The following is a 25,059-nucleotide window of genomic DNA, read 5'->3' on the forward strand; positions in this document are numbered from 1 at the left end:
AAGAACCTGCGGGCACAGAGTCGTTTTACAATTTGTTGTTATTGCTGTTTAGTCGCTCAGTCATGTCTGTGTCCGACTCTTACAACCCCATGGACTATAGCCTGCCAGGCTCTTCTGTCCATGGGATTTTTCCCGGCAAGGTTCCTGGAGTATGATAGCCAAAGCAAACTTGAGGGTCGAGAAGAGTTCCATTAGCATTTTATCTCTTCACCCTGAGCTTGGGAGCCTGTCAGGAGAAGTGGAGGCGGCCCTGCCCTGGCAGACAAACCTGCAGACCCACCTTGACTGGGAGGCAGCCAGGGTCCCTAGCCACCAACCCAATTCCCACGCTCCAGGGCTCTCCCAGTTTACCTCCCCTCTCACGCCTCACCCCCGGGAAGCCTGCCTGGAGCCTCCACCCAGAGCCCAGACAACCCAACTCACACCCTTCCTGGTCATCAGGGACGTGGAGAAAGGCTGAGGGCTTCCTCCACCAACGGGAGTTCCAGGCTTTTCCATCTCTGAATGTTAACATCCCCTCTCACCACCCTCCACCCGCAACAGCCCTCTTGTAATGAACTCTCAGTGCTGATGAAAGAGCTGGGAGATCCTAAAATAAGATCTTCTGGCTTTGGAAAACATGAGTCAGACTTTTGTTACAGCTCTGTTTTGCTGCGGCAAATGTTATAACCAATCTGCTGTCCCCAGCTGGCAGAGGAGGGTGGACGGGGGTGCAGGCAGCCCTGGGAAGCTTTCATGGTGGAAAGCCAGAGGTGGCTGACCTGCTTCCCTAAGGGATTATCCTTGACCTCCTTTCCCTTCCAAGCATGGGCTCCTGTGAGCCTTTGGGTCGCAGGTGGGGAGAAAACAGCTGCCATTGGTTGGCTTGAGTCCCCTGAACAGAGCTGGAACTTAGAGGGATTCCTCTTTCCTTTACCCCTAGTGATCGCCTTCTCCCTTCTCTTCCTCTAGTTCCCTGCCAGCTCCAAGTGGGCTGGAATGTGACTCCATTCTGGCCTGCAAATCTCTTTTTGGCCCTGAGGACAGACACATAGCCTCCCAGGCAGACATCCACACTGGCCTACCTTTATTTTCCCTTTATTGATCCAAGAGGGAGCAACAGAGAAAGTGCCTCCGCGATGCTCTTCCAGTTCTGTGACCTCCCATCAGAATAGTCCTGGTTACAGGTATGGGGGGCTCCAATGCAGAGACCCTAGGGCCAGCAGAGCCTCCCAGAGCCACCACTTCTGCTGAGTCACTCATTCACATACTCGCTTGTCCAGAGATGGGACTGCCTGCATCACCAGCTCAATGACAGACTTGCCTGCCCACCGCACCCCACCCCTAGCTCAGTGCGGATGACAGAGGGGCTGGAGAGGGCCAGAGCTCTGAGCCTGCATCACCCTCATCCCCAGCTCCTCCAAGGAAGAAGAGGTCAAGAGACTAGACTTTGGTCTCTGGGAGGTGGCTGTAAACCTCAGATTTAGACCCATTTTCCCATCTATATGATGGAAGCAATGATGCTCACTTCTCACCATTAATGGCAGCATAGAGTCTTTATGTGATAGAGTCACATAAAGCATTCAGCAGAGCCTGGTAAGTGCGTGCTCAATAAGAGGCATTTCTTGCTACTATGATGCCAATGAATGATATATTTTTATAATTAGCAAATGATTTCAGGGACTTGTGTGGTGAGACCCCACCCCTCAGGTTATCTTCTTACTGGCATCGAAGTCCCAGGGAAGCAGAAACAGTAACTATCAGATGAACACGATCAAATCAAAGGAAGTGGGAAAGTGGGGGTGGGGGTGGGAGGGACTTTCACCTGTGCTCTGGGAAGGCCCCACAAGCACCAGTAGCCTCCACAGAGGATTCCCCTCTGTAAGTGGAACTTGCTAGTGCCTGCTCACTCCCAGGCCCCGTCCCCCAACCTGGGCTGGCTAGGACCCTCCATACCCCAGGAGTCACCTCTGTACCTTGGGCCACCAAGATGGTGTTTCTCTTCTCGTTATGAGTTGATTTCACAAAAGCAGCCCTCACTGCTCAGGGACTTCCCTCCTTCACAGCCCACAGGCTGGCTGATGGTGCGCAAGTAACAATGCCATAGGGCATGACTGTCACCAACTGCTTCTGCCCTACGCACTATCTGGGCTAAGCTTCCTACAACTCAGTCTCTGTTCTCAACAATTTCATCACATGGACGTATAAATCTGTTCCATCACAAAGAAAAAGCAAGTCTGGGGAAGCACCCAGAGCTGAAACATCAAATCGGACGTCTCCTTCCCCAGGTCAGCCCCTGCTGGAGGGCCCCAGCCCAGCAGAAGCAAAGGTGACAGCTGCCTCTCACTCTTCCTGCAGTGCAGCTGGGTGTCAGGAGTAGAAACAGCCATTCACAGGGGCTCTGGCTCTTTTGATTTTGTGATTGAGAAGCAGGCAGATGGGTAGGGAAGAAAGGAAGGTGGAGGACCAGGGCTTCATCCAAGCAGGACTCTCTCTCTCTCTCTCTCTCCATCCCTCCTTCCACATGCCTGACCCCTGCCCTCCGTGTCCCTTGACCCTTGTCTCCTCCATGTCTTTGAGTTTTCTGCCACATCAACCTCCATTTGTGTCCTTGTTCGTCTCCCTCACTTTCTTGTCTTCCCTCTGTCTTTTTTTTTTTTTTTTTTTTTAGCATTTTTTACTTATATTTATTTATTTCGCTGCATTGGGTCTTAGTTGTGGCACACAGGATCTTTGATCTTTGTTGTGGCATGTGAGATCTTTACTTGTGGCATGTGGGATCTTCAGTTGCAGCATGCAGACTCTTAGTTGAAGCATGTGGGATCTAGTTCCCTGACCAGGGATTGAACCCTGGCGCCCTGAGACCACAGGGAGCACTGGGAGTACAGGTGCCTTCTGAGCACTGGAAGCAGGAGTCTTAGCTTATGGATCATCGGGGATGTTCTATCTTAATCCTACTCTTCTTTCTCTTCTTCCAGTTGGTAATCTTCTATATACCTTTCTGCTCTCCTTTCTGTTTTGTCTCTCCTGTCTCTCTCTCATCTCTCATCTTCACTGTTAATTACTCAGTCTTTTTGTTATCTAGATCTCCCTACTTTTCCCTTCCAAAGAAAAATACTGATGTGGGAGATAAGATACTCACCTACCTTCCATCGATGACACACCCACCCCACCCCCACATACCCAGACCCCAAGATCCTGCCAACAGCTCAGGCTGGTAGTTCTGGGGCCCCATCATCACTGATAAAACTGCTAACCTTCTTCACATTGAGCCCCAGGAGGACTGTTGGGCAAGCCCATTAAATTGGGGCAGCCCTGATATACCAGTTCAGGAATGATCAGACCAGGACAGAATGAAATACATCTATTCTAAAACGTGATCCCCACAGTGGGTCCCTTCTCAGCAGTCCCACACCTGTCCTGCCTGGGCAACCGCAGGGCATCCACACCCTACCCTGCCTCACCCAGCTGCAGCCCTGCCCTCTATTTTGCTTATCTTAGCACCTGAAGATGATAGCAAGGACACGCCCAGCCTAATCAGCCTTTCCCAATAACTGGCCTGGAGTTCGATGGGTAGTAGCCTGCTCACTACCTAAGATGGCTCAGAGGAGGAGGAAAACCAGGGTACCTACAATTTGGGTGGTTCCCAGAAGTGAAATATGAGGAGTGGTCTAGGTGTGATCCCTGGGACATGGAGCCCAGTGGCCAGACTAAAATCTGGAAGAGTGGACAGAAGTCACCACTACTGCCCGACTGACCCTTTTCGTGACCTTTGAGTGCTACCATCACCATCACTCACCTGGGCCATGCCTCGGGAAGGGGTGTCTGCAGCCCAGAGACCTCCAGAAGCCTGACCAAGCAGGCCAGCTCCAGCCAGCCTTCTCTCTGGCGTGTATGATTTAACCTGCTCAGATTCTTTATCTTCCTCCCTAACCCACTCCTCGCTTGTGTTTGCACCCTCCGTGTATGGTGCCTCCATTTGCCCAATCACCCGGAGAACTGAGACTCTCCTTACTCCCTCCACCTGCCTTGTTCTCCAAATCTAATTAGTCATCAACTCCCATCACACCTAAAACTTCTCTCTGCTCTTCCGGTTCCATCCTCCCACTGGGACTTCTGCCAGCAAGTCCCTACAAGTGTCTCCAGCCGTATGTGTCACTCCATGCTGCTGCTGGGTGGGGAGTCTTCCAAAATTAACAAAACAAGGAGAAAAAGTCATCTCTACTTGAATAAATTCTACTGGCTTTTACTGCCTAGAGCTGGTCTCCAAGCCTCTTTGATGCTTATTAATACCAAAATAATTTTGGCACCCACTTCTAACATAGGTATATTTCTTTACATAAAAACTGTATTTCCATATTCTACCATCATTCAGTTCAGTTCAGTTGCTCAGTCGTGTCCAACTCTTTGCAATCCCATGAATAGCAGCACGCCAGGCCTCCCTGTCCATCACCAACTCCCAGAGTTCACTCAAACTCACGTCCATAGAGTCGGTGATGCCATCCAGCCATCTCATCCTCTGTCGTCCCCTTCTCCTCCTGCCCCCAATCACTCCCAGCATCAGAGTCTTTTCCAACGAGTCAACTCTTTGCATGAGGTGACCAAAGTACTGGAGTTTCAGCTTTAGCATCATTCCTTCCAAAGAACACCCAGGGCTGATCTCCTTCAGAATGGACTGGTTGGATCTCTTTTCAGTCCAAGGGACTCTCATTAGCCAATATCTAAAGGATAACCAACCTTTAGAAAAAGAGTATCACCAACACCAAGAGATTTAAGTCTATATTTCAAATAATCCTGATAATTTTTAACAGTTCTAATCAGCTTCCATTAATAGTGATTAGATTGTTACAGTTTTTAACTCAAGACTAAAAGGTAACAAGGAGCCTATTTGAAGAGTGGGTTGCCATCTGCTTGGACCACTGGCTTTCTCTTCAACCGCCACTGTCTTTTCAGGAAACTTGCTATTGTCCATTGCATGTGGGTCAATTTAGTTAAAACTAGATGAAAGTGTTAGTCACTCAGTCATGCCCGACTGTTTGAGATCCCATGGACTGTAGCCCACTGGACTCCTCTGTCCATGGGAGTCTCCAGGCAGGAATACTGGAGTGGGTTGCCATTTCCTTCTCCAGGGAAACTTCCCGACCCAGGGATTAAACCTGAGTCTCCTGCATTGCAGGCAGATTCATTAACATCTGAGCCATCAGGGAAACTTTCTTTTTTAACTAGATGAGCTCACCCCTAAATCTACTTTGTGAGCATGTGTGTGTCACAAGATGCTACAAGGGAGTGAAGGTGGAAGGACCCTTCTGCCCATTGTCATGGAACTCTGCATCCCCTGTTCCCCTCAGATCCCCTCAAACACACACAACATGCATGACACAGGGGCTAAGTGCAGGCACTGGGGTCACCTCACACAGAAAATACTGGAAAAACTCAAATTCTTCCTTTGATTTTCATTTTAAAACACACATAACAATTTCATTATTTTTCAATATTGAAGTTTCAATATTTTTTCCTCCTATCCCAGTGGATCCTCTTGCATAATCACCAGGTTTAAGAACCCTTATTGGGAACTTCTAAGACTAGTACATGGGCCTGTGTCCAAATTCCTCATTTCGTGCACAGGTTCTGCAAAAGAAGATATCTTGTGAGTTTCACTGGAACTCTGCAGCTTCCCAGCCCCAGTTGAAGGCTGGCATGGACAAGGTGCTCAGTAAATATTTGTGGAATTAAGAGCTCCTTCCCCAGACACCCAGCCTCCCCTCTGTGCTGCGAATGCTCTCCTCCCCTTTGGCTCCCACTCTTCCACCTGACCGCATCCTGCTCATCCTCATAAGCTCAGCACAAATGTTACCTCTTCTGGGGAGGCTGCCAACTCTGGCTCTGTTTGCTCTCTCAGCTTAGCCTCCCAGGCAGATCACAGAACCATGGGGCAGGGAAGTTGCCTGATTCACCACGTCCCTAGACTGCAGGTGCTCAGTAAATGGCTGATGAGTGAGAGAATCCCACAGAGCCTGGGGTGAGGTCAAGGGATAGTCTGGGCCAGAGACTTTCAGGTTCTCTGGGTAATGGACAGGGAGAGGATGAGGGCCAAGAGAGATTGTGTGAGGGGCGTCCAGGACCGTGTCTGCATGCTGAACCTCAGGAGGACTCCTCACTGATGGTCTTTCAGGTGGGAGACGAATCTACTTAAAAAAGAAACAGGGACCCTGGGGTGAGGGAGCGAGCTTCCACCACCTGGCAGCGTCGGGGAATCCTAGGGAGGCAGAGCAGCTTCCAGGAGCCAGGCAGCCTCTCCCCAAGCACCACTCTGCGGCCAGAAGCACTCAGTCAAGCCAGAGGCACCAGCATTGTCATTAAGTGCTCATCTGCGGGATTTGGGAAGGCCTGGACACGGACCATCTAAAAGCATTTCCTCTTCCAACAGGGTCAACCCACTGAACACAATTTTTTTTTTTTTTAATCAGATCAGATCAGATCAGTCGCTCAGTCGTGTCCGACTCTTTTTTTTTTTTTTTTTTTTTTATTTTTAAACTTTACAATATTGTGTTAGTTTTGCCAAGTATCAAAATGAATCCGCCACAGGTATACATGTGTTCCCCATCCTGAACCCTCCTCCCTCCTCCCTTCCCATACCATCCCTCTGGGTCGTCCCAGTGCACCAGCCCCAAGCATCCAGTATCGTGCATCGAACCTGAACTGGCGACTCGTTTCATACATGATATTATACATGCTTCAATGCCATTCTCCCAAATCTTCCCACCCTCTCCCTCTCCCATAGAGTCCATAAGACTGTTCTATACATCAGTGTCTCTTTTGCTGTCTCGTACACAGGGTTATTGTTACCATCTTTCTAAATTCCATATATATGCATTAGCATACTGTATTGGTGTTTTTCTTTCTGGCTTACTTTAGTCTGTATAATAGGCTCCAGTTTCATCCACCTCATTAGAACTGATTCAAATGTACCCAATTGTTAATGGCGCACCATAACTCCATCACCCACAGAGAAACCTCAGAGTCATCCCCAGTTCCTCCCACAGCCAGTCCGTTAGTCTGTGTCCGCCATGTTTCTAAATCCTGGCACCAATCTTGTGCTCTGCGTTTCCCTGCCAAGTATGAGCTGAGTGATGTTGGGTCAGTGACTTCAGTTCCCTCAGCCATAAAATGGGAACATTTTATGAGGGTGAGTCTGCAAGATTATTAGCACAAAATAACTTAGATATAGCACATAGGATAGGGCCCAACACAGAGTAGAAAATTAATAAAGAGAGCCTTTCCTTTTCTTCATCATCTCTAGAACTTCTCCATTTTTGCCTGAAATATTGCAACTGCCTCTCACCTGGTCTCCCCACTGCTGTCTTATATGGCTGGCTGAAGTATCTTCCCCTGTGGCAAGAGTTACATTTTAAACTAAATTTACTCAAGCAACATTTAAGCACGTTGTGTGCCAGGCATTGTTGTGTGCCAGGCATTGCACCAGTGCTACAGATACATAAATAAATGAGCTCTCTCACAGGGAGCCCAGCACAGGGTTCCGTAAATACTTATGACTTTTTCACCTAGGAGGTCATTAAGCAGGGACCCGAACCCATGGACACCGAACTCATGGTCTTTCTGATTTACCCCTGATCTCCATCACCCTCACCTGCCTTCCTTCCTCCATTTCCCCCAGCCACTTTCATCACAAAGATGTGTATGTGTGCATGCACGTGTGCCCAGCCGTTTCAGTCGTGTCTGACTCTGTGACCCCATGGACTGTAGCCCACCAGCCTCCTCTGTCCACGGGATTCTCCAGGCAAGAATACTGGAGTGGGTTGCCATGCCCTTCTTCAGGGGATCTTCCCGATGCGGGGTCAAACCTGCATTTCCTGTTTCTCCTGCACTGCAGGCAGATTCTTTACCACTGAGCCACCGGGGAAGCACTCATCACAAAGACAAGTAGCAGAAAGTCCCCGCATAAAGATACGGTCTAAGCATGGTGACAGCAACAGTCAACAGGCAAAGATTATGACTCAAATATCTGCAAGAACCTGGTTCAACGGCTCTAGTGGAGGAAATGCCTCTCTTGGTGGGGGTTGGGTGGTCAACTCCTTTCTCGATATTTTCCTTTACGTGGCAGCCTAAACAAGATAAGATCCTCAGGCAGCATTGATCCAGCCCTCAGTTGAAGGCCAAGAACAAGATCCAGCTTGAGCCCTCAGCCCCAGCCTGAGACCTCCAGCCCCAGACAGATGGACTCTGAGGGTCTGCCAGACAAAAACTTGTTCCCCAGGGTGTGATGGCCACACCGCCTCCTACCTCCCCTCCCAGACACCATCACGCCTACAAACACAGACGGACACACTCTCAGAGAGTAGCTGAGACAGTAGAAGTTATGCTGAATAAAAGCCAGAGCCAAATAGGATTAGACAGGTGAATTTGCTGTAATAAATATAATCCAGGTCAAGGAATCCAAACTCCATGTCTATGGAGGGCATGAGTTGTCAGGACTTAGCTGCGCTTTGTGTATAACCATCCAGTAGGGAAAAGGACACAGCAAGACTAGAGGAAACAGAAACACAAGGAAGAATAGGACAATCCCTTCTCTTATCACTGAACAGCACTAACATACCATAAACTAGGCAGCAAAAACAAGAAACTACTGTCTCACCATTCAACCAGAAGTCTGAAATCAGGGTGTTGGCAGGGCTGTGCTCCCTCTGAAGCCTCTAGGGAGGATTATTCATGGCCTCTTCTGACTTCTAGTGGCCCCAAGTGATCCTTGGCCTATAGCAGCATCACTCTAATCTCTGCCTCCATCTTCAATTAGCCATCTTCCCTTCTCAAGCACGACCCAGTCTTAACTGATTACATCTACAATGACCCTCTTTCCAAATAAGGTTACATGCTGAGGATCTGGGTGAACATGAAGACTAGGGTGTTACCAACTCAAGTCCTCAAATTCTTTAACCAGTACAAATTGATAAGAGGCCAGACAAGGAATTCTGGAAGGCATTATTGGTGTTTCTGCTGCACCTCAAGGGAACCAGAACAAGGTGGTTTCTTAAACGGAGGAGGGTAGGGGCAGATCAGCCCACTGAGTTGGGCTAGAGGGGTGGCTTAGGTGGTCTGCCCACCCCCTTGGTGGTGCTGTGTACAGGGATGATTCATAGTATCTTGCTTTTGCTCCTGGTAACTCAGAAATGGCTGTTGGTTTGTGGCCTTTTTGTATCTTATTGTTTCTTCTCTGTCCCATCTGCACATGTGTGCAGTTAGTTTTAGTCCCTTGTAGTTTCTTTGTATTCTTTTGCACTAGCAGATGTTTATCCAGATGCAAGCACTGCAGCAAAGCGTCCCAGGCCCCAGTCTGTCTCAGGGAGACACTATTCAACCCAGTACAGCATCTACAATCCAGCACGAGGATACACTGCCAAGTTGCCAATAAAAGTTAGAAGAAAGGACCATGTGAAGGGATTTGGGACAGGTCAGTTCCAGGTGAACATCTTAGTAGGTGTAGTCCTGGAAAAGCTGCTCAAATTCTCTGAGCCTCGATTCTCTGGTTGACAGCACAGGATTGTTTTGAAGGTCAAATAAGAAAAGATGCTTTGTTGCTCTGTAAAACCCACACAGACACATGTGACATTTATTCACCAATTCATGCACCTTTTCTCTCAACAATGCCTGAGAAGACATTGACATTCTCACTCCCTCTTTTCTGGATTCAGTGCTTCTGCCAGAATACTCCCCTGTGCCTGTGAACACAAGTTGGTTTCTTGAATGAACTGCAAGCTACCCTCATCAAGCATTTGCTGAGGCATCTCTGAAAAAAATCAAAACTAGATAATTTTATGATTTGGGATTTCTGGAGGGCATCCTTTAGTAACTGTGTTAGAGAGTCCAAGCTCACTGCAGCTAAGTCGCTTCAGTCGTGTCCAACTCTTTGCGACCCCATAGATGGCAGCCCACCAGGCCCTGCCGTCCCTGGGATTCTCCAGGCAAGAACACTGGAGTGGGTTGCCATTTCCTCCTCCAATGCATGAAAGTGAAAAGTGAAAGTGAAGTCGCTCAGTCGTGTCCGACTCTTAGCGACCCCATGGACTGCAGCCTACGAGGCTCCTCCGTCCATGGCAGGAGGAGCATTTTCATTTCCTTCTTCCATTTTCTAGGCAAGAGTACTGGAGTGGGTTGCCATTGCCTTCTCCGACACGTCTCTAATGCTTTTCTACCACCTCCTCTTCCACAGTCAGTTCAGGTAAATAGGAAGGCAAGAGGGGTTATCCAAGCTCCATTGCCACAAACAAAGGTGCTCTTTCCTTCCCTCTAAACAGAGCTCCTGCTCTTAATAACAGGTTTACTTCCTAAATGAAGGGCCTGCCTTCACAGCAAACTGGCCAACAATCACTTTACTGCTGGCATTATGGTTACTGCTCTCATCCTGAATCTACAGGATTTCCTGGGTCAAAACAGCAGCATTCAGACAATGGTTCAAGCTGTAGATGTTTCTCCTTATCCTGGCAAAGGCAGGCCTGCATCTGGCGAACAATCTCTGGCTGTAACGATTCCTTTCTTCTTCGGTTCCATCTCTGGCTCTTCTGTTGAAATTACAGAAAGAAACCACTCCAGGGCTGCCTTCCTCTTCCTCTTTAGAAACCAGTTTACAACACGCTCTCCGGGGTGCACGTGAACGCGCACGCGTCACTCCCCTCTAACGCGGACACTTTGCCGGCGCGCGCACGCGCGGATGCGTCGGCCTCCAATCGCCCCGCGCCCAGCGACGCCGACGCGGCTCCCCGCCCCGCCCTCCCGCTGGCCCACCGCCCCCGCTCCCCGTGGGCCTTCCGCAAGCTCACTATGCCAGGCCAATTAGTCAAGTGTACGGGCAAGGAATCATGAGTTTATTTGAAAATCCTGCAGACTTTTCTGCACATGGCAGACTAATGTCTCAAAATAACCATCTTATCAGGGTCTGGATGTCTGTTTCTTTTACAGAACCCAGAGGGGGAGGAGATGAGGAAGTAAAACAAAAGACCATTAATCATGTCTCTTGCTGGAGCAACTGTGAGGAGATACCCCATGTCCAAGAGCAAAGGAGAAGCCACTGCAAGATGATAGGAAGGGCGAATTCACGTTTAGAATCAAGCCCCATACCTGCCAGAGATGCTCAGAGGGCTCAAACAACCTTATATGCACCAGGACCTGGAGACCCCACAGAGACTGAGACAGAACTGTGTTTGAGTGTCTCCTGTGGAGGTATGGGTCAGCAGTGGACTGCCGCAGGGTCAGGGGCTCTGGGTGCAGCAGACTCGGCTATGGCAGAAGCTCTCTTGGAGGAGGTTGTCGTTAACCCCACCACAGAGCCACCAGAACTTACACAGGACTGAGAAACAGACTCTGGGAGGGCACAAACAGAACTCTGTGTGCACCAGGACCCAGAAGAAGGGAGCAGTGACCCCACAAAAGACTGACCCAGACTTGCCCATGAGTGTCCAGGAGACTCCAGCAGAGGCGTGGGTTGGCGGCGGCCTGCTGCAGGGTTAGCTGCACTGAGTGTAGCAGTGCGTGCATGGGACCTTTTGAAGGAGGTCACCATTATCTTCATTAGTCCACCATAGTTTGGCCCCAGGTAAATAACAGGGAGGAAACACAGCCCCACCCATCAACAGAAAATTGGATTAAAGATTTACTGAGCATGGCCCTGCCCTTCATAACAAGACCCAGTTTCCCCCCTCAGTCAGTCTCTCATCAGGAAGCTTCCATAAGCTTCTTCATCATATCCTTCTCCATCAGAGGGCAGACAGAATGAAAACCACAATCACAGAAAACTAACCAGTCTGATCCCATGGACCACAGCCTTGTCTAACTCAGTGAAACTATGAGCCATGTCGTGTAGGGCCACCCAAGACAGACCGGTCATGGTGGAGAGTTCTGACAAAACGTGGTCCACTGGAGAAGGGAATGGCAAACCACTTCAGTATTCTTGCCTTGAGAATCCCATGAACAGTATGAAAAGGCAAAAAGATAGGACACTGAAAGATGAACTCCCCAAGTCGGTAGGTGCCCAATATGCTACTGGAGATCAGTGGAGAAATAACTCCAGAAAGAATGAAGAATCCAGCAGTGGATGTGACTGGTGACAGAAATATAGTCCAATACTGTAAAGAGCAATATTGCATAGGAACCTGGAATGATAGGTCCATGAATCAAGGCAAATTGAAAGTGGTCAAACAGGAGGTGGCAAGAGTGATCATCAACATTTTTAGGAATCAGCAAACTAAAATGGACTGGAATGGGTGAATTTAACTCAATGACCATAATATCTACTACTGTGGGCAAGAATCCCTTAGAAGAAATGGAGAAGCCATCATAGTCAACAAAAGAGTCCAAAATGTAATCTTGTTGGATTGGATTGGATTGGATGCAATCTCAAAAACGAGAAAATGATCTCTGTTCTTTTCCAAAGCAAACCATTCAATATTACAGTAATCCAAGTCTATACCCTGAGCAGTAATCCTGAAGAAGCTGAAGTTGAATAGTTCTATGAAGACCTACAAGACCTTCTAGAATTAACACCCAAAAAAGATGTCCTTTTCATTATAGGGGACTCGAATGCAAAAGGAGGAAGTCAAGAGATACCCGGAATAACAGGCAAATTTGGCCTGGAGTACAGAATGAAGCAGGCAAAGGCTTTTTTTTTCCCCAAGAGAATGCAAACACCCTCTTCCAACAACACAAGAGAAAATTCTACACATGGACATCACCAGATGCTCAATACCGAAATCAGATTGATTATATACTTCACAGCCAAAGATGGAGAAGCTCTATACAGTCAGCAAAAACAAGACTGGGAGCTGACTGTGGCTCAGATCATGAACTCCTTATTGCCAAATTCAGACTTAAATTGAAGAAAGTAGGGAGAACCACTAGACCATTCAGATATGACCTAAATCAAATCCCTTACGATTATACAGTGGAAGTGACAAATAGATTCAAGGGATTAGATCTGACAGAGAGAGTGCCTGAAGAACTATGGACTGAGGTTCATGACATTGCACAGGAGGCAGGGATCAAGACCATCCATAAGAAAAACAAATGCCAAAAGGCCAAATGGTTGTCTGAAGAGGCCTTACAAACCGCTGTGAAAAGAAGTGAAAGGCAAAGGCGAAAAGGAAAGATATCCCCATTTGAATGCAGAGTTCCAAAGAATAGCAATGAGAGATAAGAAAGCCTTCCTCAGTGGTCAGTGCAAAGAAATAGAAGAAAACAATAGAATGGGAAAGACTAGAGATCTCTTCAAGAAAATTAGAGATTCCAAGGGAACATTTCATGCAAAGATGGGCTCAATAAAGGACAGAAATGGTATGGACCTAACAGAAGCAGAAGATATTAAGAAGAGGTGGCAAGAATACACAGAAGAGCTATACAAAAAAAGATCCTCACAACCCAGATAATCACGATGGTATGATCACTCACCAAGAGCTCGACATCCTGAAAAGTGAAGTCAAGTGGGCCGTAGGAAACATCACTACAAACAAAGCTAGTGGAGGTGATGGAATTCCAGTGGAGCTATTTCAAATCCTGGAAGATGATGCTGTGAAAGTGCTGCATGCAACATGCCAGCAAATTTGGAAAACTCAGCAGTGGCCACAGGACTGGAAAAGGTCAGTTTTCGTTCCAATCCCAAAGAAAGGCAATGCCAAAGAATGCTCAAACCACTGCACAATTGCACTCATCTCACATGCTAGTAAAGTCATGCTCAAAATTCTCCAAGCCAGGCTTCAGCAATATGTGAACTGTGAACTTCCAGATATTCAAGCTGGTTTTAGAAAAGGCAGAGGAACCAGAGATCAAATTGCCAACATCTGTTGGATCATCGAACAAGCAAAAGAATTCCAGAAAACATCTATTTCTGCTTTATTGACTACATCAAAGCCTTTGACTGTGTGGATCACAACAAACTATGGAAAATTCTTAAAGAGAGGGGAATACCAGACCACCTGACCTGCCTCTTGAGAAATCTGTATGCAGGTCAGGAAGCAACAGTTAGAACTGGACATGGAACAACAGACTGGTTCCAAATAGGAAAAGGAGTACATCAAGGCTGTATATTGTCACCCTGCTTATTTAAGTTCTATGCAGAGTACATCTTGAGAAATGCTGGGCTGGATGAAACACAAGCTGGAATCAAGATTGCTGGGAGAAATATTAATAACCTCAGATATGCAGATGACACCACCCTTATGGCAGAAAGCAAAGAAGAACTAAAGAGTTTTTTGATGAAAGTGAAAGAGGAGAGTGAAAAGTTGGCTTAAAACTCAACATTCAGAAACTAAGATCATGGCATCTGGACACATGACTTCATGGAAAATAGATGGGGAAACAGTGGAAACAGTGGCAGACTTTATTTTTCTGGGCTCCAAAATCACTGCAGATGGTGACTGCAGCCATGAAATAAAAAGATGCTTGCTCCTTGGAAGAAAAGTTATGACCAACCTAGATAGCATATTCAAAAGCAAAGACATTACTTTGCCAACAAAGGTTCATCTAGTCAAGGCTATGGTTTTTCCTGTGGTCATGTATGGATGTGAGAGTTGGACTATAAAGAAAGCTGAGAGCCGAAGAATTGATGCTTTTGAACTGTGGTGTTGGAGAAGATTCTTGAGAGTCCCTTGGGCAGCAAGGAGATCCAACCAGTCCATCCTAAAGGAGATCAGTCCTGGGTGTTCATTGGAAGGACTGATGCTGAAGCTTCAATACTGATGCAAAGCTCCAATACTTTGGCCACCTGATGTGAAGAATTGACTCATTGGAAAAGACCATGATGCTGGGAAAGATTGAAGGCAGGAGGAGAAGGGGAAAACAGAGGATGAGATGGTTGGATGATATCACCGACTCGATGAACATAAGTTTGAGTAAATTTCAGGAGTTGGTGATGGACAGGGAAGCCTGGCGTGCTGCAGTTCATTGGGTCACATAGAGTTGGACGCAACTGAATTGAACTAAACTGATTAATCTTCCAAATATCTCCTAGAATGGCCAGCCTCCAGGGAGAGATGTATTAACATTCTAGCAGAGGTGTAGGGTTCCCCCAGGCAGGCAATTATGTCTAGACCATATCCTCTTAGTGAACAAAAGCAATAGGAAGCAAAGGGTTAAAGTAAAAGAAACAGATTATCTCCTATAACAGCTGCCAGAGTTAATTGGTGTATTGTCCTATTAAGCCTTCAACCAACTAGCTGCCTCCTCTGGTCCAGGCTCCTCATTGCACACAGCACTAGGAACTTTTCAGCGATCTGTTTATAATTCCATCCCTATAGGGGTGTGAAAGCTCAGAGTTGGGAAAGAAGACAAGGTAAGGAGATGCAGGATAAGCCAAGCACACAACAAAGCAAAACTCGGGTGAGATCGCATCTGCGGAACAGTCCAGCCCTTCCTGGAGCAGGTACATGGACTACACCAGGGCCTTCAAAATTCTCACAAGTCCCACATCTATAATGAATGGGTCCCTTACACTGACAGAGTCCTGCACAGTGGTGAAAGAAAGTGAAAGTGAAGTCACTCAGTCGTGCCCGAATCTTTGCGACCCCATGGGCAGTAGCCTGCACCAGGCTCCTCCGTCCATGGGATTTTCTAGGCAAGAGTACTGGAGTGGGTTGCCATTTTCTTCTCCAGGGAATCTTCCCGACCCAGGGAGCGAACCCAGGTCTCCTGCATTGTAGACAGACGCTTTACCATCTGAGCCAGAAGACCTTACACAAATGTCCTCCCCTCCCACTGTCACAACCACATCATGGACCAGACTGTGCAGCTATTTTTACCCCACAGGTAACTGAGGCCAAGAAGTAATGTCCTGCCCTCATCCCCAGAACTGGCAAAAGATGGGGCTGGAATCTGAATAAAAAGCATGCATTGTTGATGAAGCAGTAAAAAGACTAATGGGGTGTAGACTACTCAGCACACAGTCATCAAAACACACATTCTGGGACTTCCCCGGTGGTCCAATGGTTAAGACTCTGTGTGCTTCCCCTACAGAGGACACGGGTTTGATCCCTGTTTGTGATCTCGAAGAGGCAGCCATGAGCAGTCGCATGAAGCAAGATCTTAATTCCCTGCCCAGGAACTGAACTTGGATAGCCTGGATGAAAACCAGGAATCCTAACTACCAGACCAGCAAGGGCTAGAGGTTAGAAGCAAATTTTCCCTGGATCTTGCCCCCACTGAAAAATGCATTTCTCAAGGAGGTAAAAACTGTAAAAATACGTATGAAGTTATTATTAGAGACACAGCACAGGAACAAGTGGGAAAGCACACAGAGAAACTGTTTGCTTAGTTAAGATAGAAGCAAGGCAGATGCACACCCAGAAAGAAAGGGTGTGGCCATTGCCCCTTGTGAGGAAGAGAGCAGCGAAGAAGCAGTTAAATCATTTATATAGGACAGGTCTTTCAGGTCTTTGTTTACCTTTGGCTAATTATCTAGTTTTTTCCTCACCTGACCTACCCTGGGACCCTCCCCAACATGCATGCGCAACATTTTCGAAGATGGATTCCAGCCCAGAGGCCTATGGGATCACATATTAGCATCATATATTACAGGGTGGTGTCTCCTCTTTTTGACCCCAGAGGAGCCTTTCTGCACATGTGAAATGTCTCCTTGCCCCAAGGATGGGAAATACATGACTTTCTGATCCTTTGCTCAAACAAAGTTTAGCCTCTCTCTGTTCCTGCCCTGACTGTCACCCTGTGGTGTCCTCGGGAGACAAGTCCCGGCTATTTACCCTGTTTCAGTTTTTCCTTCCACTTTGGAGAGCAAACAGAAGGAGGCTGGTTGTAAACATCTAACCTGGAACCCACCTAGCCCCCGAGTCAGGAAATGCAAACAGGCTAGGTGTAAGCTCTAACATGAAGCCCATCTTTTTCTTGCCCCAAGAAACGTAAACAGGATGCCAGTTGTAAATGCCTTGCCTGGGTCCCACCTATCTCCTGCTTCAGTTCAAGAACTAGGATCTGTTAGGTAGATAGAATAGGGAAAAGGAGTCCAAAATGGCGGTGGCTAAAAGACAAGGAAGGGAAAAGCCCACAAAAATAGAACAAAAGAAGGTCCGAGGACTGGAGTGAGAACGTCAGGTAAAACAAACAACACTCCTGGCTGGCCCAGTTTACATAGGACAGGCCCAGGGAGAGATAAACATATGAATAGAGGAGCCAAAGCTAGCTTTCTCTCTCTCTCCCTCTCCTGCACGCTGGGGAGCTCTTCTCTTCGCGTCTTTGGATCAACGTGCCCTCACGCCTCGAAGATGGGTTTTCCTGCTATCTTCTAAATAAAATAGAGCTGTAACACTGAGTTGTAACACTGATTTGTCTAAGAGCTATAACATGGTCCATTCGAGACCTGAGAGCTATAACACGGTCTATCCAAGACCTGAGAGCTGTGACAGGCCGAGGGGGCTTTAATGTCCGTCACTCCAAATCTTTGTTGTGACAAAACAAAGAACCGAGGAACATACACTCGCGTGACAGATCCAACATGCCATGTACTCCATGGGGGAGTAAAAAAAAAAAAAAACCAACACATTCCAAAGGTGGTGATTTATTTAACCTGTGGCTAAAAAAATAATCACTGACAATATTTTTATGGTAGCATTGCAAGCACTTTACAAATATTAAGTCACCTAATCCCTGCAACAGTCCTAGATGATATATATTATTGTCATCCTGTTGCAGGGAAAAGCCAATTCTGACTCTATGTTGGAACAGTTTCTTTGACTTGCTGTTCATTGCTTTAGTTATTATAATCATACATAATGTCCTGCCTCTGAGACTATCCTGTGCCTTTGCCTGAATGTTAAAGTGCCTTTGTTCAGAACTCGGTCCACATGTAGATGACAAGAAGGAAGAAATTAACATATCCCCTGCTTGAGACTTGCCATTCTAAGAGATAGTTGCAAGATTAGTGGCCTTTTTACTTTGTTTCCTGGCTTCCCAGCTGGTGCAGTGGTAAAGAAGCCACCTGCCAATGCAGGATACACAAGAGATGTGGGTTTGATCCCTGGGTTGGGAAGATCCCCTGGAGTAGAAAATGGCAATCCACTCCAGTATTCTTGCCTAGAGAATCCCATGGACAGAGAAGCCTGGAGGGCTACAGTCCACCGGGTCGCAGAGTCAGACACAACCCAGCACGCATGTGCACACGCACCACCTCCCCCCATCTCTGCTCTATGAAAAAACCTGCATCCAGAACCTGGTAAGATGGTTACTTCAAGACGTTAGTCTGCCATCTTCTCAGTCAGATGGCTCTCCAAATAAAGTCATATTCCTTGTCTCAATGCCTTGTCTCTGATTCATTGGCCTGTCATGCTGTGAGCAGAGGGAGCTTGGACTCTGTAACAATCCATTTTACAGATGAGGAAAGTGAGGCACAGAGAGGCTAACTAACATGCCCAAGGTAGTAGGTAGACAGAACCGTTATAGTTAAAATTTAAACCTGTTCATGGAGTTAATCCCATGTAGAAGCTGTTCATTATTTGACCCTGAGAAAATAAATGTAATGAAGTTTCCATCTATACTATTTAATTTCTAACCAGATTCCTTTTTTTAAAAAAGTTATCAAAGTACTGTATGTTCAGAGTCTCAAATCTACAGCACAGTTCAGAGGAAAAGCAGCATCTCCCAGCCCCACTGCTCCCCCTTCTTCTAAACCACTGGGCTTCTCCAGGGTGAAGCTATGAGTAGCCTCTAGAGACAGAAGAAAAGAAAGAGGCTGCCTCTGAAATGATCGGAAACTCATTATTTGCCTACTGTGGGGGGAGAGGCCTGAATGAAAATGTTTTTTCTGAAACTGATTTCAAGTTACACTGGCAATGTAGAAACTGCCCCCTGGAACCCAGGCAGGCTCACCTGGTAGCTTGCTCGGGGGCCCAAGTGGCTTTCCAGAGGTCCCTGGAGGACAGCAGAGGCCATTGCAGATTCTCTCCCTGACCCATGCAAGGCCTACCCATGCACAGTGGAAGAGACCTGGGTGTGCCGGGTCACACAGACCTGGATCCCAGCCCGATCTGAGCCTGCATCTCCTTCTTTGTAAAATAGAGGAAGAGCAGCATCCACATCTTACGGTGGCCACAGGGACTAAATAAGGTGATGTTCTTTCTTTGCACAGGTGTAAAAGCCTGGCACATGGGAGCACAACTTATGTGCTGGCCTTTTGCCCCTTTTGTGGAGCAAATGAGTCCTGTCATTTCCCCTCCTGCCCCCAACCTTAGTTCCCCAACCCAGGGACGTTCATCCCGGCCAGAGAAAGTTCAGCTCCCACCCATCAGAGATCAGCCAGGGTTTCCCCCGTGCTTCTTCGGTGCAGATATTTAAGACTCAATTCTACAGCCTTGGGGCCTAACCCAGGTCTTGGAAGAAGGGTTGGCAAGCAGTGAAAAGAGACATTTCCTCTGCAAAGAGACTGAACAGAGAGCCACACCTGAAGCATCCCTCACAGCGAGCCGGGCTACCCCTTGCTGTCCCTAGAGTACAGGTACTGCATTCCCCGTGTGCTGTATTTCAGAGTCACCAGGCTCTGGTGACAGGAGCCACTGCCAGCACGTGCCCACAGGCTGCACCCTTCCTCACTTAATTTCCTAGGAAAGGCTCAAACAAAAGGGTCTGTTCCTGACACTGATCTCAAATTACTTGGGCTCAGAGGAAGGAATCATAGACTCTGCTGCTTGGAAGAAACCCCAAGGACTCATGGATGTCAAGCCTCAGTCTCTGAATTCAGCTTGCTCCAGAAATGACAGCCTCTATCCTCTCCCCAGGGCTTCCCTGGTGGCACTAGTGGTCAAGAATCTGCCTGCCAGTACAGGAGATGCAAAGATGTAGGTTTAATCCCTGAGTCAGGAAGATCCCCTGGAGAAGGAAATGGCAACCCACTCGAGTATATTCTTGCCTGGGAAATCTCATAGGCAGAGGAGCCTGGTGACCTACAGCCCATAGGGTCGCAAAAGAGTCGGACCTGACTTAGCAACTAAACAACCGCACAAGAACCCACTCTCCAGTGTGAGAAGAGATCTAGCCCAGCATTTTTCAAACTTAAGGGAACATTCAAATCACCCAGGATCCTTGTAATGCAGATTTACTGATTGAGTAAATCGATCAATACACCTTGCTGCCCTCAAAAGCTCCTGTTTTAGTGGGGGAAGTGCAGTCTCTGGGCAGGCTGAGCCCTCCAGGGCAAGAGCTTTATATTTTCTCCAGTCACATAGTCTAACATCACAGTACCTTTAATATCATAACCTGTAACTATAGAAAATATTTGTTGGATGGTTGTATGATTGGGTGGGCACATGTGAATGGATGGGTGGATGGGTGCTGATGTGAAAATCAAATCAATCAGAAACAGTCAGCAATTGATAGACTGTGTGTGTGTGTGTGTGTGTGTTAGTTGCTCAGTCATGTCCGACTCCTGGCAACCCCATAGACTGTAGCCCACCAGGCCCCTCTGTCCATGGGACTCTCCAGGCAAGAACACTGGAATGGGTTGCCATTTCCTTCTCCAAAAGGAACTATAGAAAGAAAGAAAGTGATAGACCATACTATTAAATATTTACATATGTATTTACCTATTATATATAGAGGCAAAATAGTCCTGGGGGGAAATGGGGGAAGGGAGAAGGAAGGAAGAAGGGTGGGAGGAAGACAGGGAGGGGCAGAGAGACAGAGGGAGGGGGGAAAGGAAAGAAGGTAGTGAAAGAGGAAAAACTCTCCAAACCCCCAAAGAGTTTTCTTTATCCCTTTACTGGAACATCTTACTAATTTAGAATGATTTATGGATGCGTCACATCCCCTCCCGTAAACTATAAGGTATGTGCATGCGAGACTGCGTCTTTTATCTCCTAATCCCCACTGCCTGGCTCTAGCAGGAACTCTGTAAACATACATTTTGTGAAATGAATAGCGATAATAGCTCCATTCAAGAAATCCTTTTTAGGTACCAGACATGGATATCTCATTTAATCCTGTAACAGTCTTATGAGGCCAGTCTGATTATCCGCACTTTACAGATGAGGATGGTGAAATGTAGCAGGATTAAATAAAATGCCCATAGTCTACATAATCAGCGGTTGGACCAGAGCCCACAGTCTTGACCAAGTGATAGCCAGATTTTGTGAGGCCTGAAGCTGATATATTTCGAGGGACTCACTTTACGGAAAAGAATACCCCCAAAAATCTGCTGCAAAGTTTACAGAATAGTATGACCATGTGAACACAGAACCAAGACAGGGCTCCTTACAGGGGCCATGCAGGGAGGGGCTCTGAAGCTTGGACCATACAAGTGCCATGGCAAAACGTCCTCTGATCTTGACCCACGGACTGGAACCAGAAGCAACAGGAAGAAGGAAGAGATAAAAATGTCAGAAAAAGAAATGAAGTGATAAAAAAGGAACAAAAGGAAAGGGAGGAGGAAGGAAAAAGGAGGGGACTCTAAAGAGATGGCTGGGGGACTTCCTTGGTGGTTCAGTGGTGAAGAATCCACATGCCAGTGCAGGAGACACTGGTTCGATCCCTGGTCCAGGAAGATCCCGCGTGCTGTGGAGCAACTAAGCCAGTGTGTCACAACTACAGAGCCTGTGCTCTAGAGCCACACAGGGGAAGCCACTGCAATGAGAAGTTCATGCATAGCAACAAAGAGCACAGTAAAAAATAAATAAACACTATGTATATCTGGTCCCATCACTTCATGGCAAATAGATGGGGAAACAATGGAAACAGTGAGAGACTGGAAACAGTGAAGGCTCCAAAATCACTGCAGATGGTGACTGCAGCCATGAAATTAAAAGACGCTTGCTCCTTGGAAGAAAAGCTATGACCAACCTAGACAGCCTATTAAAAAGCAGAGACGTTACTTTGCCAACAACGGTCTGTCTAGTCAAAGCTATGGTTTTCCCAGTAGTCATGTACAGATATGAGAGTTGGACTATAAAGAAAGCTGAGCGCTGAAGAATTGATGCTTTTGAACTGTGGTGTTGAAGACTCTTGAGAGTCCCTTGGACTGCAAGGAGATCCAACCAGTCCATCCTAAAGGAAATCAGTCCTGAAAATTCATTAGAAGGACTGACGGTGAAGCTGAAACTCCAATACTTTGGCCACCTGATGTGAAGAACTGATTCATTGGAAAAGACCCTGATGCTGGGAAAGATTGAAGGCAGGAGGAGAAGGGGATGACAGGGGAAGAGATGGTTGGATGGCATCACCAACTCGATGGACATGAGTTTGAATAAGCTCTGGGAATTGGTGATGGACAGGGAAGCCTGGCATGCTGCAGTCCATGGGGTCGCCGGACACAACTGAGCGACTGAACTGAACTGATGTATATACATATACATCTTTTCCCAGGTGGCACAGTGGTAAAGAAACTATCTGCCAATGCAGGAGACATAAGAGACGCAAGTTCGATCCCTGGGTTGGGATCGAACCAACTGGATGAGAACCCAGTGAGGAGATGCAAGCCTGGGGCCCGATGTTTAGCTCGATACATATAAGAAGCATGAAAAGCTTGGTTGGGAAAAGGAAATGGCAACCCACTCCAGTATTCTTGCCTAGAAAATCCTATAGACTAGGGAGCCTGGTGGGCTGCAGTCCATGGGGTCGTAGAGTCACATGACTGAGTGAGCACACACACACACACACACACACACATATAAAGAGATGGTTAGAAAACAGAAAGAGCAGGACAGGAAGGGATTGAGGGAGAGATGAAGCTGCCTCTGGATGAACGGAGGTGGGGGAGCGGGGAACATCCAGCCAGCTGGTCCTGCACCCCCGCCCCAGGCACCTGGAAGGATGGGCCCTCTACTCTCTGCAGGCCATGACACCTCTACCTGCACACTGTGAGCCTCCTCCCTGCAAGGACCCTGCCTCATCCTGTCCACGTATCTCCTTCTCCAGCCTCTCCTCCGGCTCCCAGACCCTGGGAGCTGCCCCAGAGCTGCAGCCAGGAGGCCTGAGTAATCAGCCCTCCAGCCAGCCTCGCCCAGCAGCATTCTTGCCCAGGCAGCTACCTCTTTCCTGGTTCATCACCTGAGAACCCAGTGAGGAGATGCAAGCCTGGGGCCCGATGTTTAGCTCGATACATATAAGAAGCATGAAAAGCTTGGTTCAGGGTAACCCACTGGCCTCCCACTGCCTGATTGCTGGGTCCTCCTTGAAAGGGACATGCCTGCCTGTGTCTTCACAGCCTGTCCCTTGATGTCGCCTGTTCTAAGATCACGGGCTGTTCACATTGCCCAAAACTTCTGATTCTAAAGGCACCACCCTTGACTGGGGGAAAGTGGTTGGCTCAAGAGACACTTCAGACCAGCTCAGATCTCTGCTGCTCAGAGACAAGTCCAAGGCCATACCTCACGGAGCAGCCAAAATTAGGCCAGTAAACTGTTCAATCTAGCCCATACTCCTCCTCCTGCTCAGAGCTCACCAGGGTCTTCCACGGGCCCTATCTCCCCAGGCCATTACCCAGGGCTTCCAGACACCTGTGCTACATTCAATCCTGAGCCACACTCAAAACTGCCAAGAGCCCAGTACGACTTGGGGGCCAGTCCCTTGTCTCCATGAGCTACTATTTCCTCAATGTCAAATGGGAGTTTTGACAGGGTTGTGGTGAGAACTAAAGAGATGATACATAAATGCATGTTATCAATGGATGGCCCAATACACAGATCTAACCTGGGCTGGTCCCTGGGGAGGGTCCAGGCTGAGAAATGGACGAAGATCTGGATTTGTTCAGAAACCAACACTAATTTACTATGTGACCTTGGGAACTTGGAACTTAGTTTCCTGACCCATAAAAACGATGGGAAATGACGGTTGCCCAAATCCCTTCCAGCTGTGTGGTTCTGCAGTCCCAAGGTCTCTCTGCACACCCCACTGGCCAAGGGGTGGCTCCAACCCTGAGAATATGGCAAGATGTGAATCAGCAGGGAACCTGTGAGGAGTGGGACCCGTGTTCAAGCCAGAGCACCAAGAGTAAGAGCCAAAATATTGAATTGGCTAAAATGTTCCTTTGGGTTTTTCCATAGGATGTTACAGAAAAATCAGAAAAAAAAAAACAAAAACAAAAAAACCTTTTTGGCCAACCCAAAAGTAATAACTGGTTTGGTGGGGCTAAGAAATGCTTAGAAGGGCTGCTGACTGGAACCCCATATATAAGCCTACCCAGGACAGCGTCACCCCACGGTCCAGGGAAAAAGGAGGGAACCTCTTCTCCATGGACTTTCCAATCCGGTTGCTCCACTCATGGCAACAATCTGGTTCCACTGAGCAGTAAACTCTGTCATCCTAACTCCCCACAACCCCAAACACAGCACCCACACAGGGAGAAGTCACTCATCTAGAAGAGATAGAGAGAGAGAGGGCCTTCTAACATCACCGGCAGCCAACACCCAGTTGGGTGGAAGCCACTCAGGCGGGAAGGCCTTTACGACATCTAGGTGTGTCGCCTGTTCTGAGGCTGAAGGTCCCAGGAATGACTCCAGGTGTTATTCCAGCCCCTAACTAAGACAGGTGTCAGGTTACAAAACATAATCATTCCAGTTTGGCAACTTTACCTGGAGGATTGCTTTAATTGACCTGCCCCACACTCCCCAAATCACTCCTGGAAGACGGCAGTGGGAGGCACGCGCCAGCTACGCCAGGGGATAGAGATGCTGGACGCCGGGAACCACCAAGGCCTGCCCTGCACTTAGGGCTCCTCCAGCCAATGTTGCCTGGGGATCGCTGACCTGCTGGCCAGCCAGGGCCTGGTCCCGAGAGACCCTCATCCTGACTTGGGTTGGCGACCTCAGCTCCAGGCCATGGAAAATTCAGAAGATCGACGAGCCAGGGTGGTAAGTGTGGGGGCTCCAAGGACTGGGAGAGGGAGGGTCTCCCCTCTTCAGGCAGCCTAAGAGGTCATCAGCTCACAACTTTGCAGCACCTTCCAGGTGAAAAAAGAGGTCACACCTAAGTCACCCTGGTCCCCACCTGCCCTCCCCTCCCTCCAACAGCCAAGCCGGGGCTATCCTGTCAGCTCAGCCCTCCTAAATCCTGCCTCTCTCTTACCCAAGGTCTCCTGGCTTGTTGGCT

At 47.9% G+C, this 25,059-nt stretch overlaps 2 protein-coding genes across 5 annotated transcripts in view; one reads left to right on the plus strand and one right to left on the minus strand.

Annotated features, from left to right (window-relative positions):
• SMIM35 (small integral membrane protein 35) overlaps positions 1-25,059 on the minus strand; it is a 108,019-nt gene that overhangs the window by 68,153 nt on the left and 14,807 nt on the right. The window lies entirely within an intron of this gene.
• The window catches only part of TMPRSS4 (transmembrane serine protease 4), a 39,986-nt gene continuing 39,394 nt past the window's right edge, over positions 24,468-25,059 (plus strand). Inside the window, exon 1 of one of the 4 annotated variants that reach the window (XM_061440444.1) lies at positions 24,468-24,821. In XM_061440444.1, the coding sequence (XP_061296428.1) occupies positions 24,789-24,821 (33 nt within the window). In that variant the 5' untranslated portion in view covers positions 24,468-24,788. The remainder of the gene's footprint in view (positions 24,822-25,059) is intronic. The other 3 variants (XM_061440443.1, XM_061440442.1, XM_061440441.1) reach the window with 3 other exon arrangements.

The sequence above is a fragment of the Bos javanicus genome, chromosome 15 (assembly GCF_032452875.1).
Source record: "Bos javanicus breed banteng chromosome 15, ARS-OSU_banteng_1.0, whole genome shotgun sequence".
NCBI lineage: Eukaryota > Metazoa > Chordata > Mammalia > Artiodactyla > Bovidae > Bos > Bos javanicus.